This window comes from Octopus bimaculoides, chromosome 6 (genome assembly GCF_046866305.1).
Source record: "Octopus bimaculoides isolate indiv1 chromosome 6, ASM4686630v1, whole genome shotgun sequence".
Lineage (NCBI taxonomy): Eukaryota > Metazoa > Mollusca > Cephalopoda > Octopoda > Octopodidae > Octopus > Octopus bimaculoides.
The window spans coordinates 65,766,191-65,786,137 of record NC_142933.1 but is presented as its reverse complement, the minus strand read 5'-3'; the positions used below and the strand labels follow the sequence as shown (position 1 = coordinate 65,786,137).

The following is a 19,947-nucleotide window of genomic DNA, read 5'->3' as shown; positions in this document are numbered from 1 at the left end:
AACACACATACTCTCACATACACACACAATCACCACCACCACCACCATAAACATCATCACCATCATTTTAATGTTCAATTTTCCATGCTCACATAGGTTTGGACAGAAATTGTTAAGGCAGATTTTCTTTGACTAGTTGTCCTTTCTGCCACCAACCCTCACCTGTTTCTAAATAAGGTAATATCTCCCCCATGGCCAGATGCGTTTTCATGAAAGACTGGTAACAAAGGACACTGCCTGATATGATATCAAGACAAGGAGGCACCAACTCACATACACAAACACACACATGCATACACATATATACATGACAAGCATCTTTCAGTTTTTGCCCACCAAATCCCCTCACAAAGGTTTGGTTTGCTCTGGGGTGTTGTAGTAGACATTTGCCTTAGGAGTCACACAATGGGATTAAACCCATAATTAAGTGGTTGGAAAATAAGCTTTTTAATGGCCATGTCTGAAAGACAAGATGGATGGTCATGACTGGAACATTTCTGATCATAGGTGTTCTCAATCAGAGACAATCTAAGGCTAAAGAACAACAAAAACAGCAAATGATCCTCAGATTAAAAGCCAATGTTCTAGTTTCATTGTTTGCTTTTCTAATGAACAATAAATAAATCTGCTTCATTCAGTAACAGAAGTGTTTAGGTTAAAAAGGAGGACTACAGGGAAAAATAGTTAATGACATTGTAGCATACACTTGAGTGAAAGTCCTCTCCTCTCCATTATATATACATACATCATCATCATCGTCATTTAACGTCCGCTTTCCATGCTAGCATGGGTTGGACGATTTGACTGAGGACTGGTGGACCAGGAGATACGAACATAGTAAATAACAGCTAGCCTTTGGCTGCATTTTGGACCCCATTGTGTCCACTACTCTGATTAGTTGGTATTGGCGCAATTTGTCTCTTACTCTATCACGCCAATACGCAGCATATAACCAATCGAAGCACCTAAATAAGGTTACGTGTGACAGCCTGTTCTCAACTCAGTTTTGAACCTACAACTTCTTATAAAAACCCAGCTTCTCCTTGTCTTGATGTCTTTCAGTTCCAGACCTTTTAAGGTCTAGCCACTGACCACACAAGACACCACCAGTTCCAGTGACAACACAATAGCAGCTACGTGGAAACTCACCAACTTCGTCCAATAGCATTCAGCGACCTCAATCTCTGTTGCCACCATTGTCCTAACGTCAACATCTCTCTACGTACACAACTCACCCAGGTTCCAACACTGCACTGTTCGTGAACTACTTCACCATGGATCAACAGCGAATATACGACCTGCAAGAACTCCTGAACTAAGTGACCTAGGCAGCAGCATCACAGACACAACTTCACATCCAACATGTACCACAACCGGCTCTGCATCATTGCCACAACTTCTTGATACAGTATTTCAAATATTATGTACAATTGACTATGAACTGGTATTTATCATTCTTGTGGCTATGAACCTACTCCTCACTTTGATGGCTATAGACTCTTTCACTGTCTCTTCTTCATTGCATCCTTATGTTCTTAATACGCATATGGCTATGCCGACATACACACACATACATCTCGTTCTTATGATGGCCTGTCTATTATTCTGTCACACATGTTAACATATCAATCTATTATTCTGACACACATGTTAACATATCAATCTATTATTCTGACACACATGTTAACATATCAATCTTCTCTTAAACATTCTACCCAGTTGTGTCTCTTATTTCCCTCTGGCACGTATATGCATTGTTCTATTTATATTTATTGTATCGACTGTATGATGTACTAAGGAGCCATTCTCATCACCTCACTTCGCACAGACGTTACAAATTGGTGACCCATTCCAGCTCTTTGAAACTATAAAAATAATTATAATGGGAGAAGGAGATACTGCACAGGTATCATAAACCTTCCATTCCATTATAACTTGAAAACTTTGTACATAGTATTGTATTTCTAGACAAACTATAATTTTCTGTTTGCTTCTGTCTTTCCAGTTGAAACTATTTGTAGTAAAGAAGAGCATCTTGCTATGAAATATCTTTCACCAAGAACATATAAATATCTGAAGTCTAAATCTGCAAGATCCATCCCATTCAAGTTAGGGAAAATAGATCTATAAAACAGAGATCAACCAATTTATTTTTGCAATAATTTTAAAATTTCATAAGGTAGCGAGCTAGCACATGATTGCAAAAACATAAATTTCACAACTTGTGAAGTAAACAAGTGATGTCAATTGGCACACTGCCTCATGAAGGTCATATTTTCAAATTTATTTTGCTCATAAGTCTGTACAATTTGAGTTCACATAGAGTTCAACAACAACATTTTATATGTGAGCCAACAAAGAAGCCTTCATCTAGTTACTCAATCTGTCAGAAATAGCAGACAAATTTCAAATCACATCCTACCATTTTAAAAAGATAATGGTAGGATCACAGCCAAAACATCTTTAGTTTGCGTAATATGGGCTGATATGGGCTACACTACAACAACCTATACATATGAATAGGCAAGACAGCAAGTAAGCTTCTACATGGTTTCTTGATATGCTAGAAATAGCAGCCAAATTTCCCTTAAACCACACCTTTAAAAGATGACAGTATGGTCACAGCTGCAATGTCTTTGACACAGAGATCAGAATTGATGAGAACTGATCTAGGGTCAAACAACAATACATACATACAAGACATGCCAACGACAGGCATCTGGGGGGGGGGGGTGTTTCAATCAACCTGCTAGAAGTACCAACAAAATCTTCCTCAGATCTCTTATCATCTTAAAATAAAAAAAGGCTGGATGGTCATGACTGGAATGCCTCTGATCACAAAGTCTGCTTGCTCAGAGTTGACTGGAGGGGTTAAATAACAACAGCGTCAGAAAAAGATAGTTTCCAAAACAGTTTGAGCTGGGACTCACCAAGAATCATACATCCATGTACTTTGTACTCGGCTACCTTCAAGTCCAGCCACATCATAAAATGAGACAAGATCCAAGGTTGCACCTTCTGTACCATTGATGTAAAATTCTCCTTCATTCCCATGAGATCACCAGACATGATGTTTCTTGAGATTGTCAACCAACTAAAAGGTAAAAAAAAGAACAAAAAATTTCTTACATTTATTTGCTCATACAAATTGTGCTACAATGGTTACAAGGTAAGAGAAAAGGATGTGTGTGCATGCATGCACATCTGTGTGTGTGTGTGTGTGTGTGTGTGTGTGTGTAAGGTTTAGGGCAAGAATGTAATATGCCTTAAGACATCTTAAAAATGTGAACAAATACGAATAAATCATGTGTATTACACACACATCATCATCGTTTTAACATTGATTTTTCCATTCTTGCAACAGTTAGGTGGAATTTGTTGAGGCAAATTTTCTATGGCTAGATGCTCTTCCAGTCACAAACTCTCAACTGTTTCCAAGCAAGGTAATATTTCCCCATATCTGTTTGAAGGCAACAAAACCATGCCCAATTTTATATGAATATCAGAGCAGTTCAGCCACAAAGGAGCAAGAGGCCACCACTTAGGTGGAATTAGAACACTTCATGGTTCAAACTATTTTTCAACCGATACTTGAAACTAGCACTTCTGAAAGTGCCCATGGTCACTTTTGGTATAGGACAATTTAAGTCAAGAAACAGTCCACATCATTTTGATTGCTTAATTCTAGTTGTTGATAGACTGCTCATGCAGTTTTTTACCAATAGTCTATTATTTAAGCAGGGATGTAGGTACAGCTGAGTGGTTAAGAAATTTGCTTCATAATAATGAGGTCTTTAGTTCAATCTCATTGCATGGCATCTAAGCAAGTGTCTTTACCACAGCTATGGGTCAACTCAAGCTTTGTGAGTGAAGTTGAGTAGGTATGGAAACAGTTCAAAAGACTGGTGGATAGACTGTAACTGTAATTTGAATACTCAAATGTTCAGCCTTGTCACACAGTGACATGTTGATTCTACCTGAATATTACATAGAGGGTACATATGTCTGTGGAATACTTGATTATTTTGCACACTAATTTAACCCTTTAACATTTAAACCGACCATATCTGGCCAAAATATTCTATCTGTTTTATGCTCAAATTGTCCAGATCTGGCCTCTCACATATACCCTATGTCATTCTAAAAATAAACAATCACATCATCAAAATCTTGAAGCTATGAGCTAATGCATGATTAATTCAAAACAAATTGAATAGCTAAGCATTACATTTGACAGAGTAACCTAAATGCTAAAGGATTTATGAGTGGATCATTTATTTGATCAAACAACTGGATGTTCTGAGAAATTTCATCATTATTTAACTGTTCCATACATTCAGACTTTTCTTTTCTTCGGGTTGTATACCAACAGATCCATGCCAACAAACCAGAAAACCATAAATTTAATGCAGCCTCAGGTGGCAGTGGCCTCTGCTTCATGTGTCTTGTCTTTGGCCTGGGCTTGTACTTACTTTTCTTGAGTGTTCTTTTTTTATTGCCATCTCTCACCAATCTTTATTTCTTTCCTAATGTCACAAAAAAATGGAGATAAGGCTTCTGTCTGGTTCTGTGCTGAAGGAAGAGACTGCCCTTAGTTTCTCAGTGCTCCACTGCATCATTGGTCCCTGATGCTGGTGACATTAAGGCCAAGATGGCTTTTACTGCACTGGCAATTCTTGGAGCTGTGATCAGTGGCATTAGTGTGACTCATCAACTTTGTTAGCTTCCTCAGTTTTAAAAATTAGGTATACAGCCTCATAGAACTACATCTAATTGTCCTTTTGAGGGTAAAAAGAAACCTGTTCTGCTCTTGGCAGTGCAGAAACAGTAAACTTTCTTTTTCTCTTGCACTTGGATGAAGAGTTCAGGCAAACAGATGCTCTTCTCATTTACAAAACATTGCCAAGCAATTTTTTTTCTCATTCAGTTAATTTTTGTTAGAATTAGCATTGATAAATGAAAAAAACTGATATTTTTTCCACTGTGTTACTGTTTCCTGTCAAAAATGTCATTTTTTTCATGCTGAATATTTACATTCTGCTCTATAATGAAATTTGTTTGGATTTTTTTGCTTGTTTATTTTATGTGCTGTAGCATTTAGTTGACTGACTCAGTGGGCTTCATCTCAGTGGCTGTTATCAATATTAGGCTGAATGTAAAATCAATAAGATTATGTTTAAAATGTCCAAAAATTACAAACCTTGTTTCTCCCCCGATATGGGAGAGATATCCAGAGGATTCCAGGAGGGTTTTACGAAGAAAATATTTAAAAACAAATGTTCCTTTCTTGAAAGAAATTCAACTTCTGCTGAGCAGGAATATGCACGTCTGTCTACAGAAAACACAAAAATAATAATAATAATAATAATCTTTTCGACTATAGGCACAAGGCCTGAAATTTGCAGGGAGGGGACTGGTCGAATATATTGACCCGTGTTTCACTGGTACTTAATTTATTAAACCTGAAAGGATGAACGGTGAAGTTGACCTTGGTGGAATTTGAACTCAGAACATAGTAATGGGCGATGTACTGCTAAGCATTTTTCCCAGCATGCTAACAATTCTGCCAGCTCACCACTTTATATATTAAAAAAAAAATATTAAGTATCAATACTCTGTCAAAATAGACAGGAAAACAAGAAAAATAATGACAGGATTTAGGATGCACCACCCAAAATCTAACATAGAAAGGCTATATATACAGCGTATTGAAGGTGGTAGAGGCCTTATACAGCTAGAAAACTATTACAAAATAGGACTACAGAAATACCTACCTCAGAAGCAAGGAAAACTAATACAAATAGCCACAAAACACAAACAAAACAAAAAAACTGTTTTCTATCTTTAAGGAAGCTGACAAATACAAAAAAGAAGGCATAGTACCTGACAACTACGAAGAAAAAGAAAAACAACAAAAGCTGTAGAACTGAAATCTAAGCTAAAACTGGAACAGCAATGTATCATGATAAAACGATGCCAAGAAAAGCCCCTACATCATGTAATAAAAAGAAATACAAGTAATTGCAGAATATGTGGTGATGGAGAAGAAACAATAAATCATATTATTTCTGGCTGCTCAGTCCTTGCTTAGAAGGAATATATTCACAGACATGACAGAGTTGGGACCTATATACACTAGAAGCTATGCCAACACTATGGAATAATGACAGAAGAAGATGGTATAGGCACTCGCCAGAAAATGTCACCGAAAATGAGAAAGCAACCATACTCTGGGATATGCCAAAACACACAGATAGAGAAATTAAGGCCAATAGGCTGGATATAGTTGTCAGAGATCATCAAAAAAAATATTGTTTTCTAATCAATGTATCAATACCAACAGATGACAATGTTTCTCTAAAAGAAAAGGAGAAACTTTCAAAATACAAAGACCTGGAAATAGAGGTAACTTGAATGTGGAGCCTAAAAACAGAAACAATTCCTATCATAGCATTAGGTGTGATAAAAAAAATATTCAGACAAATACATAACAAAAACACCAGGACAAACAAGTATATATACCATTCAGAAAATAGCACTACTCGGTACCACACACATACTACATAAAACACTTTCAAAACAGTGAAAATAAGAGCACAACAAATCACAGCACATACCCAAGGCACACAGAGCTGCGCTTGGTAGTGCAGTGAAAGCACATGATAAAAATAAGACTATTGAATAACAATAAAAATGGTTTCAAATCTTGGCACCAGGGCAGCAACTTTTGGGGAGGGGGTTATGTCGATTACATCAACCCCAGTGCTTATTTTATTGACCCCAAAAGGATTAAAGGCAAAGTTGTCCCTGGCAAAATTTAAAATAATAGTGATGGTAATAAACAATAATAACTGATTAGTTATTACTTGTGTGCGTATAACTGGAAAGCTGAACAACAATACTTTATTTCATCTGTTTCAGATGGATGAAAAGTAAAGTAAACTTTGGCAGGTTTTGAAATCAATGGAAAGGGCCGTAACTAAAATATTGCAGACATTTTGTTTAGCACACTAACTATTCAGCCAGTCAACAATATCTATACCCAGCTTCCATCCAAATTTGTGGCTATGTTAGAAATTATCATCATCACTATCACTTAGCATCTGTTTTCTATGCTAGCAGGGGTTAGATGGTTTGATTAGTACTGGTAAACTGCACCAGGCTCCAGTTATCTATTTTGACTTGGTTTCTATGGCTTGCCCTTCCTAATGCCAACCATTTTACAGAGTATACTGGGTGTATTTTACATGTCACCAGCACGGGTGCCTTTTCTGTGTCACTGGCATGGGTCCCTTTTTACATGTCCCCAGTACTGGCAATGGCCAAAATTCACTTAGCTTCACGTGTCTTCTCAAGCACAGCAAATTGCCAGAAATCTTGGTCACTTGTCATTGCCTCTGTGAGGCTCTATTTGAAGAGAAAAGGATTGTAGAGCAGAGGTTCTCAAACTAAAAAATACCAGAAACATGCTTCCTGCTAAGAGAAGTCAAAACAGTGTTGCATCCATCTAATTTTTCTTTCTTCACAATGGTGTTTGAGAAATTTAAAAAGTTCAAATCAAATTTTAAACATAGCAATTTTGTTCGCTCTTTTTTTCAATGCATTACAACTGCTTCTCCTATCAGAAACATTCTTGTAGAGAGTAAGAAGTAAAACATGTTAGGATTGATGTTCTCAGCTTGAATTTTAGAATACTAATTTTGGTATTTGCTGTACTTAGAATGTCTGACTCATGATCAGAACATTGTAGGTTCAATTCTTGGATCAGGCAATGTACTGTGTTCTTGAGTAAGACACTTCATTTTACACTGCTCCAGGCTACTCAGATGAAGTGAGTATCAACCAGAGTGCTGGTGCAGCCCTCTAGCAGTCCTCTCTCTCTCTCTTCCCAGCTGTCACATCCAGATGTTCCCCTGGGTCAAGGATGAGGGCACCAAAAGGATGTGTTTGTCTGTTTGTGACTACAATTAGTGAAAGCATGATACATACTATGAAACTATAGATACATACTATGATACATACTATGAAACTATAGATGCATTTAAGTCAAAGCTGGCTGTATAGTACTGATCACCTCTTTATAAGATTAGGTTACACCAAGTGGAGCTATTTGTAGACAAAAACTGAAAGATGTTGTCTCATATATCTATCTATCTGTTTCTCTCTCTCTCCTTCTCTATGTATATATATATATATTGTTATACTTGGGGATGATCATTCTTTACCAATTAAACCAGGCATTATTTATTTCATCTTCACTTCAGTTTAATTAGTATTATAAATTTTTCTTTTAGTTTATTTATCTGTCATTTTTTTTCAGCAACCCTCTGTCCTATGTGTCGCCTCTTGTTATGTCCCATGTGTTTCCCTGTAAGTAGAGCCACATGAGACAAAGTATTGTTGAAGAGGTCACAGAATGTTCGATAAAAAGAACAAAATAAAAAAATAATACTCATAAAACTAAACTGAAGATCAAATAAATAGTACCTGTGTTTAATTGGCAAAAGATGATCCCCAAGTATAACAACAATATCTGTTTCAACACGTTTCCACATCAAGAATCTTGCAAAAGAAAAAAAAATACATGAACATATGTGTGTGTGTGTGTATCTGTCTGTCCTTGTATTGGTGTAAATGAGTGTCACTGTCGTAGAAACTGACATTCCTTTCCAAAAATCCTGTGAAAGCATGCCTGGCCATGAGAAATATTACCTTGCTTGGTTGGTGGCAGGAAGGGCATCCAATCATAGAAAATCTTTCTCAACAAACTTCCATCTGACCCATGTAAGTATGGAAAAGAGGACGTTAAAATGATGATTATAATAAGACTACAGATACTGACATAGACTGTTATAGGAACATTATTTTTTACATTTTAAAATTTTATGTAAAGGGACATAACTAGTACCCTTCAATGTTTGGTTACTGAGGTAAAAATAAAATAAATTAGTCAATAGAAAAAATTATATTTAAGGTTAAAACAATAGAAATTATTGCAAGAATGTTCATTATGAAAATGCTTTTGATCTTTGTATATTATAACTAAAAAATAAAATCCAACACAGAAAACGAGAGAATTTCAGCAAGGTCAATTGACTTGACAGAAGTCAAATCTCTTTCTTGCGTCAAATTAAGAGTTTAAGACTGTAATATGAAAATATGAAAGATTCTCTGTTAAGACTAACTCAGGGATTTGGTGAAAAGCTTGGCCTCAAGTAAATTCCTGAGTCACTGAAAGCAATTACATAGTTATTTTATCATTTACTTGTTTCAGTTATTAGACTGTGGCCATGCTGGGGTGCCACCCTTTAGCTGAATGAATTGACCCCAGTACTTTTTTTTTTTAAAGCCTGCTACTCATTCTATTGGTTTCTTTTACAGAGCCACTAAGTTGTGGGGTTGTAAACACACCAACACCGGTTATCAAGTGGTAGTGGGGAACAATCACACACACATTTATATACATGACAAGCTTCTTTCAATTTACATCTACCAAATCCAGTCACAATGCTTTGGTTGGCCTGAGGCTACAGCAAGGCACTTGCTCAAGGTGCTGTGCAGTAGGACTGAACCTGGAACCATGTGGTCGGGAAGCAAGCTTCTTAACCAACCTATATAGAGTTACCAAAGTTTATTGATGAGAAAAATGAGAAATGGAGAACATACGTGGACCGAATGAATCGCTGAAGAGGTCACAGATGTGTGATGAAAGATTTCCGGCAATGGACGTGAAAAACAAATATATAGTGCGTGTGTTTATTTGGCAAAAGGAAGAGAAAAAAAATATGACCATTTCGAAACATAACAATACAGAAATGAAATAATTCCTTCAATTTTAGAAGAACGTATTTAATCACATCTGAATAGATGAGACAAATTTAGACACAAAAAAGACTCCACCCCGCTGACTGGTAAACCCCATCACATCCCTGAAAATCTAAATTTTATCAATATATTTTTTATTCTATTTTCTCCGGAGCGTATTCTTTACAAATTGCCAAATAAAAATAATCATTTTAAAGAGAATTATAAGGAACCGAAAGTCAGTAGATTGAGAGAATAATCCCAAACTCCTTTCCAACCAAAAAGGAAAAAAGGGCGATCTTTGCTTATCGTTATCTATACTCATGAGAATGCATCTCAGCAAAATTTTATGACAAAATATGCATTTTCAGAAAGTTATGAGGAAACAAAGTCAGTATGTACTTATGCTGGTTCGTTTCGTTTTTGTTTTCAGTAACGAATACTCCGATAATGAGCATTCTGTTATAATTTCTATTATCTTATTCCCTAAAAAATATTTACTTTTCTGTTGAATATTGTCATAAAACACACATTCTAAACGTAGGCGCAAGCATGGCTGTGTAGTTAAGAAGCTCGCTTCGCAACCACGTGATTTCGGGTTCATTGGCACAATGAGCAAGTGTCTTCTACTACAGCCCCGGGCTGTACAATGTCTTATGAGTGAATTTGGTGAACGGAAACTGTGTGGAAGCTCGTCGTATCTGTTTATATATATATATATAAATAATACAGAATGGGACAAGAACACAAAACATCCAGACATGGGATGGTATGTTTGCGTTTGTCACCCACACCGCTTGACAGCCGGTGTTTTTTTTTCACGTTCCTTATAACTCAGCAGTTCAGCAAAAGTAGTCGATTTATTTGACAAACCCTTCAAGGTATAAAAGATAGCGGTGGTGCTAAGAATGTTAGTGCAATGAGTTACGTCCCTTGAAAGCCAACAGTTAAAGAAGCTGTAACTGAAAGTCGGTGACACCTCAAAAGATCCCCTAAGCAAAATAAGCTGACCGTAGCGCAGCGTTAAAAAATTTCTTCCACAGTTGTTAAACAAATTAATGGGAAAGAAAAGAAAAGAAAAAAAAAACACGTAGTACATGTCCTGCGCTTTTATTTACAATAAGCGGTTCGGCTCGAAGATACTTTGTCGCAACACCAAGTTTCTCTTTTATACATTCGTTTAAGCAAACGATGACAAAAGCAAGAAACATGGAATAGTGACGAAGACAATTAAATCATCATCTCCGAATGTACTAAGAGCGATCTAGGTTAATGTTTACGGGTCAAGATGTAAACATTAACCGCGATCTATATGGCTCAACTTAGTTTTCACTTTCTATAGGGGTTTCCCATCAGTAATTTATAAGCTTTCATTTTTGCACGTTTTTCCCCCCGATCTCTACTTTTCAGTTTGTCTACAAACGTAAGTCGTCACGTATCACTGACAACTATTATTTTTGTATTTGTATATTACTAACGAATATTGAGGCAGTGATTTGGCAGAATCGTTAGCACACCTGACATACTGCTTAGAAGGCATTTCGTCCCTCTTTACGTTCTGAGTTCAAATTCCGCCGCGGTCGACTTCGCTTTTTATCCTTTCGAGGCCAATAAAGCAAGTACCAGTGGAGCACTGAAGTCGCGACTAGTCTCTTTTCTGCCACAGTAGAAAGAACATTACTTTTACCTTTGTTTCTTCACAATTTTTAATGAGTCCCGACGAGTAGCAAGACAATTTGAATGAAACTTATGGTAGTTGAGTACTGGCCAATTACAGTTGCTATAACATTGTGTAAAAGTCTTGGACAATTATTACTGACCATTTTCTAGACTGAAAGGAAAGTTTAAGTTTGCGAAAAGACAAAACAGGACGTTCATATTATATTGGTTTCAAATTTTGGCGCAAAGCCAGCAATTTCGGGGGAGGGGTAAGTCGATTACATCGATCCCAGTTCTCAGCTGATACTTACCTTATTGACCCCGGTGGCATTTGAACTCAGAAAAGTAAAAACCGGGAGAAATGCCGCTAAGCATTTTACCCGGTGCCGTAACGATTCTGCCAGCTAGTCGCATTACGTTCGTATTAGTTTCAAATTTTGGCACAATTTCAGCAAGTTCTGGGGAGGGATTAAGTCGATTACACCGACTCCAGTGATCTACTGGTACTTATTTTATCGACCGCAAAAGGGATGAAAGGCAGAGTCGACCTCGGCAGAATTTGAGCTCAGAAAATAAGGACGGACGAAATGCCGTTGTGTATTTTGCCGGCGTGCTAACGATTCTGCCAGCTCGCTGCCTTTTTTTTTTTTGTATTATATTGAGTACTCTTTCATTTCTGCGTGTGTTTATATATATAGGCAGACGATGCTGACGAAAATGCAGACACGAACGTCCAAACATTCTAATCTACAGTCTTCTTAAGGAGACTGTAGATTAGAACGTTAACAAGAGTTAGCAAAAGACAGAAAAATTTTTTTTTTCATTATATCATTAAAAAGGACTGTCGTTTTGCCTAAGACGAAGTGTTGACGTTTGGATTCGATAGTGTCGTGTTGCAGGTATTAACATCACTTCATTCTTTAGTTACTTTTTTTAACAGCAGTTCTGTATTGTCGAATGGCAAAAAGCAACTGATGTTTATTTTCTGTTAACACACAGAGAGTATATCTTGCGTGTACATGCAGATGACTGCTACTGTTGAATTTAGAGCTTAACGTAGATGATAAGTTGTGGTTAAGCATCCAAATGCAGTTAGATCCAATACAGAGTTAGGAACTTCAGTGGCAAAACGTGCAAAGAACAAATGATATAAACTTGTATTTATCGTAATTTCTTTCCCCACCTCCGTCTCTCTCTCTCTCTCTCTCTCTCTCTCTCTATATATATATATATATATATATATATGTATATAATTAGAGAGAGAGATTATATTATTAAGAAGTAAGCAAAGTGAATATAATAGTTTTTATGTGTTCTTGAATGGCTAACATGACTCTTCTACGATACAATTATTTCAATCACAAACACTATCACACACATCAAGTCATTTGCCAAACAATCGCAACCCCGAAATATTGCAATTGACAGATGGGAACCTTATCTTGTTTTTAACAAAGGGAGACGATCAGCATCAAGTAATTACCACAACCGTTATATCTATGCTTATAACATAAGTGCGAGAAATCGGCAACCATAAACGATAATAAAATATTCGAATGAAAGTAAACTGAATTCATATACATGTGTCAAACAAAAGGAATGAACAATTGAGATAATATGAATACAAACCTCAAAATAAACAACAGGAAATAAGACGGTGAAGAATATCAAAATATTCAGTAGTGTGCTACACTCCAAACAGTATAGTGGTCAATATTTTTTACAGGTCTTGAACTGAACCAAGCGAAATATCAGTCTCTCTATCTCGCCTCATCAGGTTTAAAAAAAAACAGGTAAATATTGCTCGTGAATAAATGGCTTTTAGAATCGATTGTGCATTTTAAAAACATTATCGTCTACATTATATGTATATATATTTTTTACTATGCATGTATTTACACACACATACATCATTATCATCATTGTTTTAACGTCTACTTTTTTATTCTCACATGGTCCGGCCATAATTTGCTGAGGCTGACTTTCTCGGGTCGGGTGCCCTTCCTGTCACCTATTTTCAAGTAAGCTGGTATCCCCATATGAACAGATATGTTTTCACAGAAGACTAAAAAGGAAGCGTACTGCTTACATGACGGTGGAACTCATTTACATCTATCATGCGAAGGCAAGTAGATAGTAACAAATAAACATATATATACACACACGCAATAGACTTCTTCCATCTACTAAATTTACTTGTAAGGCTTTGGTTCACCCAGGACTATAGTAGAAGACACTTGCCCATGCTGCTATGCAGCGTGTCTGAACTCCAAACCATGTGGTTGGGAAGCAAACTTTTTACCACACAGCCATGTATGTATGTGTTTCTGTTTGTCTGTCTGTATACATACGTGGAAGATTTCCTGATGTTTTGGACTAAGTCATTCATCAGAGAGGAAAAAAACTTTTCTGTCCTTTGTCTATCCAAGTATGATAATAGTAAATAGTTAGTTTCTACAAATATGTACAAAAGAGAAAGGAAGAGAAATTAAAAGTGTGATGTGGGAGGCAGAAATTAAAAAAAAATATTGGTTAAGGTAAAGTTAGAAGTTGAGTCAGTTTGATGTTAAAACATTCATAAGGGGACTTGTGGAGACATAGCTGATATCATCATGGTTTGGTGTGATAAAATATTTCAGAATTCTAGTATCATTGTTCACTTCACCTTTCATCAGATTTATTTGTGGAAGCTTATGACATACTCTTTTACTTGTTTCAGTCATTTGACTGTGGCCATGCTGGAGCACCACCTTTAGTTGAGCAAACCGACCCCAGGTCTTATTCTTTGTAAACCTAGTATTATTCTATCGTTCTCTTTTGCTGAACCGCTAAGTTACAGGGCCGTAAACACACTAGCATCGGTTGTCAAGCAATGTTGAAGGGATAAACACTATGCCTGTATGAAGTCACTGCATATATATATAACATATACAGAAACTGAAAGAACTTTGTTGTGTGTGTATATATATATATGCATATGTAACATACTGTATAATTATAAACAGGGCAAATTTTAACCATTTCTCTGCAGACTGAAAAAAAATAATGAACAACCGTAATTGATTTTTGAACCTTATTGGGTTCTCATCAACAGCATCTACATCATTCTGACAGTCTTCCAGCGAAAAAAGCAGCCAAACTGTTTATATACTCAACAAATGCAGCAGTTACTCTATGAAAGAGTTCCTAATTTGCATACTGAAAGTGTTTAATACTCTATAAATACTAACGGCCTGTCAACAGGGATCTTAGTCCACACAGTATTAAGGTATGATATAAAATATATATGTAACATATGGTATAATTACATAACTTTATATATATTAAGTCATAAATTACAGAGAAGTAGTTTGGTGAAATTTTATTTAACAATAAGAAAACCTAATATCACAAAAAATTGTTACTTGAATCCATATATTGTGACTTAAATTTATATATATGTATGTATGTATATCTATGGTGTTTATCTGTGTCTGTCCTCCACCAGCACTTGACAATTGGTGTTGGTATGTTTACGTCCCTGTAACTTAGTGGTTTGACAAAAGAGACCAACAAGACTAAGTACCAGGTTTAGAAAATTAAAATAAGTACTGTGGTTGATTTCATTGACTAAAAATTCTTTAAAGCAGTGCCTTGAAGAATTTTATTGAAACAAGTAAAAGGAAAAGATAAAAGATATGGCTTGCATTTGTGTTATCATTTTGTAGATGAATCCTAAGGTGGGAAGCAAAGGTGTAAACTACAGGCTACAAAAAAATCTGATGCTGCTAAATTGTGTCGTCATGTATTGTGCCTGTGTTTCTGTTTGTGTGTGTGATGAGTGAATGAATTAAAATTGAAAACATAAAGCCAACTCAATGAAAGAAAATACTTGTGGCTGGGTGATAAGCCTGGAAAATACATTTATAGAAACAATTAAAAAGTTGAGATGATTAATTACAATTTAAAATAAAATTGATGAATAAAATGATCCATTACTTGAAAGAAGTAATAAAATATAAAAATTGTCCATGACATGGACTGCATACATAAACCAGAAATTACTGTTGTAATACTATGGTTAATACTATGTTGTAATGCAATCTTTAATGGTTCTTGTTATCTTCATACAAGCCGTATTAAATAACCAATACTTATTTGTCTCTTATCAATTTTCTTAATTTTTTATTCCATAATTTGACCATAGCTCAAGGAATACTAACAATGAATTTTGTACAGAGATGGTGATTCTGCATTTATTGTATTTTCTGTCCTTCAAACATCTCATGTAATAGATGATGGTTCTACTGTATGGCTTTTGAGTATGACTAGTAATTATTGCATTGTAGTTGGTTACTGATGTTTCTGTTTGAAATGAAATAGCAAGGGGAAGGGGAAAAAGTGTAGCAGCTGTTGATCTTTTCTTGACTCAGACTGTAACTTCATCAAAGAGAGGAGTTGTAGAAAACTGTCTTACGAATGGAGACCACCCCTTCCACGAAAATCTGCAGGAAATGTGCATCATTGCATATCTGCACAGCAGGGCCACAGCATACAGAGCCTACATTCCAGAGGGCACTGGCAACATGGACTGCTTGACCCATGTGGAACATATCCCTTCCACAAGAAGCAGAAACGCTGATGCTCCTTTCTGGCTTAAAAGAGACTGTAGCAATGCACAAAGGTCAGGTGATAAGTTATGACAGAAAGAATGAAAGCTTTCACAATCTATGCTCAAGCTTAACTTTCTCTCAGTCCATTTCTGATTCAGACTGTGTTGTAACCTTGTCCCAGGTCCTGTCTACCTGGTGGGCCAAACCAAACTAGATTTCAAGCAGTGACCTACTATGCAGTTCAGTAGCATAAACCTGCCTCTCCAAGTGCAGAACACAAGTCCACTGACTTGTCCTGATTTATCTTTGCTCCTACCATTATCTTGTATTCCTTTAGAATGGAACAAACTATAGTGTCAGACACCATTATGATAATGTCATCTGCATATGCTGACACAGCTTTCCCACATCTCAGCTCAAAAAAGATGCCCCATAAGAAAGAATTCTAGCTTCTGCAATAATGGCTCAAGTGCCGGTGTCTATAAAAGAAATGAAAGAGGACACTCCTGACAGACTAAGTATGTGATATGGAACAATTCCAAGAGATGGCTGTTCACTTTGACCAACAAGCAAGCATCACTATGCATTGTTGTGATCCATCCTATGGAAATGGGTTCAAAATTGTCTGCTTTTAGGGCTGCTGCTAGATGGTTGATACTCTCAAAAGCTTTTGATTGATCAATGCTAAATTTGTTACCCACTCCCAATTTGATGTATCACATGAGGTGGAGGTTGTTGTAGATGAATCTACAGGGAACTGTACATGTCTGTGCTTCCCTGGCCACACCACTGACGAGCACTAGCCTTTTTGCTAACACCTTGCCCAAAATCAAACTCTGCCTTTAACAGAGTTATGGGCCAGAGATTACCTATAATATCCCCTTTATTGACCTTTCTCAGCAGTGCTAACATGCTCTGGTTCACACAACTAGAAATTCTCTTGCTTTGTTGCCAGTAGTGATTGACTTTTGCCAAGAGGCTGTCAAACTAATCTGGCATATAAAAATAAAATTCATAGGGCAAACCATCCAAACTGAATGATTTATCCTTTGTGCAAATTCTCAATATTTCCTGTATCTCACTCTTACTGGCCTTTTGGAGTTATTGAAGATCTAGTGATTATACCAGCTCTGCTTTTTTTTTTCTTTCTTTAATTTAATTGTGCTAACAATTGGCTTGTTTAAATTAAACTGTTTTGCAGTTTCTCTTGTACTTTTTTCATTTCCAGATAATTGACATATTTGATATTTGAAATTTAATTATTCAATCTTTCTTGATTTCATTTTTTTTCTCATTCCATTTATTGCACCAACCTTCTTTGCATTTTTCCATGTTTTTTTCTTTATTTTCTCAACTGTCCAGCGTCCTTAGTTTTTAAACGATATATATAATGCATAAATGGAGCCTGAAAGATAGCTTTTAGATACATGCTGTATTTTATAAATATTCCTGCTCAAGTATCATAAAAGCATGACACTAATAGTAGGCCTTTTGGTTGTGTATTAAATTGATATTTATCTCACTGGATAGAGTACTTTTTTTGCTGATTCTACTTCTACTGGATCCATCCATCCATCCATCCATCCACCGACCGACCGATTGTATCTTATCTTTTACTTGTTTCAGTCATTGGACTGTGGCCATGCTCGGGCTCTGCACTGAAAGGTTTAGTTGGATAAACTGACCTCAGTACTTTCTTTTCTTAAAGTCTGGTACTTATTTTATAAGCTTCTTTTTGTCAAACTGCTAAGTTATGGGGACATAAACACACTAACACTGGTTGTCAAGCAATGGTGGGAGACAAACACATAAACATATACATATATATGATGTTTCCATTTACCAAATCCACTGACAAGGCTTTGGTTGGCCCAGAACTACAATAGAAAGTACTTTCACAAGGTGTCAATCAGTGAGACAGAACTGAAAACCATGTGGTTGGAAAGCAAACTTGTTACTAAACAGCCTCACATGTGATTGAATGTGGTCTGTAAGCAGAAAAGAAAAAATAGCACATAAATATATGAAACAGTGAGGCTGTATGATTTAATAATTATCATACAAACAAATGACTTTATATAACTGAATTTTGTGTAAGACTGAGTGGCTTATATTTATCAGATGCACATGTTTAAGATCTATGGATGAATATTGTGGAGAAAGTGAATCTTCCAAAGCCTTTTGGGAAAATGGATACAAAAATTTCATTAACATTTTCCTAATGAAAAAAATTATTGTGCATTAATAGTGCAAGAATGGTAACTCATGGTTTAGGACAGAAGAATTGTTTCTTAGTTAAGAGAAAAGAAATGAGAACAGATCTAGAAGTGTAGAGAGGCACAAAAGGCAAGAAAGAGATAGAATAAAGAGGAAAAAACAAGAAGCAGAAGAAATGAAGAGAGAAGGGAGGTGTAAAAGAGGAAATGAGAAAGAGAAGGATGAGTGTGCAAAGAGGTTATGATGTAATGAGTAATGGAATGAAGAAATGGAGTGCACAGAGAATCGACTGTGAGAAGCAATTGGAAAAAGGTACATTGGTGTTTATTCAACAAAGCTTGGACTAGTATCTGAGAATGTACTTCTGCTCATGCAAGCAATGTTTATGGTCTCTGACATGGTATTTAGATACATCCTGGTTGTGAAGGAGCTCATAAGTATCCATCTCTTCTCTGCTAAGCACTGTCCATATCTGCCACTGTTGGAAGCTATCTTATTAGATAGATGCAAGTGATGTAATTAGCAGCCTTATCCTTCAAACACTATGTGCTTGACCAGTACTCTTTTACTTGTTTCAGTCACTTGACTGCGGCCATGCTGGAGCACCACCTTTAGTCGAGCAAATCGACCCCAAGACGTATTCTTTGTAAGCCTAGTACTTATTCTATCGGTATCTTTTTGCCGAACCGCTAAATTACGGGGACGTAAACACACCAGCATTGGTTGTCAAGTGATGGGGGGGGGACAAACACAGACACACAAACATGCATACATATATATATGTATATATATATATATATATATATATATATATACATATATATGACGGGCTTCTTTCAGTTTCCGTCTACCAAATCCACTCACAAGGCTTTGGTCGGCCTGAGGCTATAGTAGAAGACACTTGCCCAAGGTGCCACGCAGTGGGACTGAACCTGGAACCATGTGATTGGTAAGCAAGCTATTTACCACACAGCCACTCCTGCGCCTATAGTGATGTATAGTACAGTGATGTTTTGTTTCTTGTAGCACCCAAATGATGTGATATAGTTGTGTATGCATTTCTTGAAGGGCTCCTTTATCAATCCAGTATAGCACTTTATGCTGGATACATCGTTCAGCCCTAAAAATCTTACTTCTACCTCATACCCAATGGCCTCTGTGTTTTGTAATAACCACCAAGTGGGCAAGTGATAGAATTTTCAAGAGCAACTGATCTCAGAGCTTGGAGTGAGCTTGTGTGAAAGGTTATTCATGTTGGCTATAACATCAGAGATTGATGACAACACATTTTTCACTTTTTGAAACCAAGTTTTTGTGACACTGACTTATTTCTTTTATCAAATTTCACAGGTTTTTTTAGGTGGAGGTGCAGAAGTATACATTTTAGCTCTTAAACTTATTTCTGCCAATAAATGGGAATAATTTTGATGGCTTTCATGGAATGTATTAACCGTAACTACTGAACAGACTCTTAAATATGTATTATTAAAATTGTCCTAGAATTTGAGACTTCATTTAAATTGGGCGTGTGTAAGATTAGCACCTTGATCTTTATCCTTTGTTACTATTGCTTTTTTTTCCCCAAAGAAATGGTGCATCTTTGTGTTGTCATTAAACTTTAGGTCAGTCCTGATCTGACAGATCAATGATCAAAGGCTTTCCAACCATGACAGTC

At 36.4% G+C, this 19,947-nt stretch overlaps 1 protein-coding gene across 6 annotated transcripts in view; it reads right to left on the bottom strand.

The window, feature by feature from the left end:
• LOC106882044 (uncharacterized) overlaps positions 1-19,947 on the bottom strand; it is a 46,271-nt gene that overhangs the window by 23,705 nt on the left and 2,619 nt on the right. For 2 of the 6 annotated variants that reach the window (XM_089354010.1, XM_014932602.3), the window contains exons 1-3: positions 13,093-13,232; positions 5,201-5,332; positions 2,931-3,094 (exon numbers count right to left, since the gene is read on the bottom strand). In XM_089354010.1, coding sequence (XP_089210136.1) covers positions 2,931-3,069 — 139 coding nt within the window. In that variant the 5' untranslated portion in view covers positions 3,070-3,094; positions 5,201-5,332; positions 13,093-13,232. Of the gene's footprint in view, positions 1-2,930; positions 3,095-5,200; positions 5,333-13,092; positions 13,233-19,947 lie in introns of those variants that run through there. The other 4 variants (XM_089354014.1, XM_089354012.1, XM_089354015.1 and 1 more) reach the window with 3 other exon arrangements.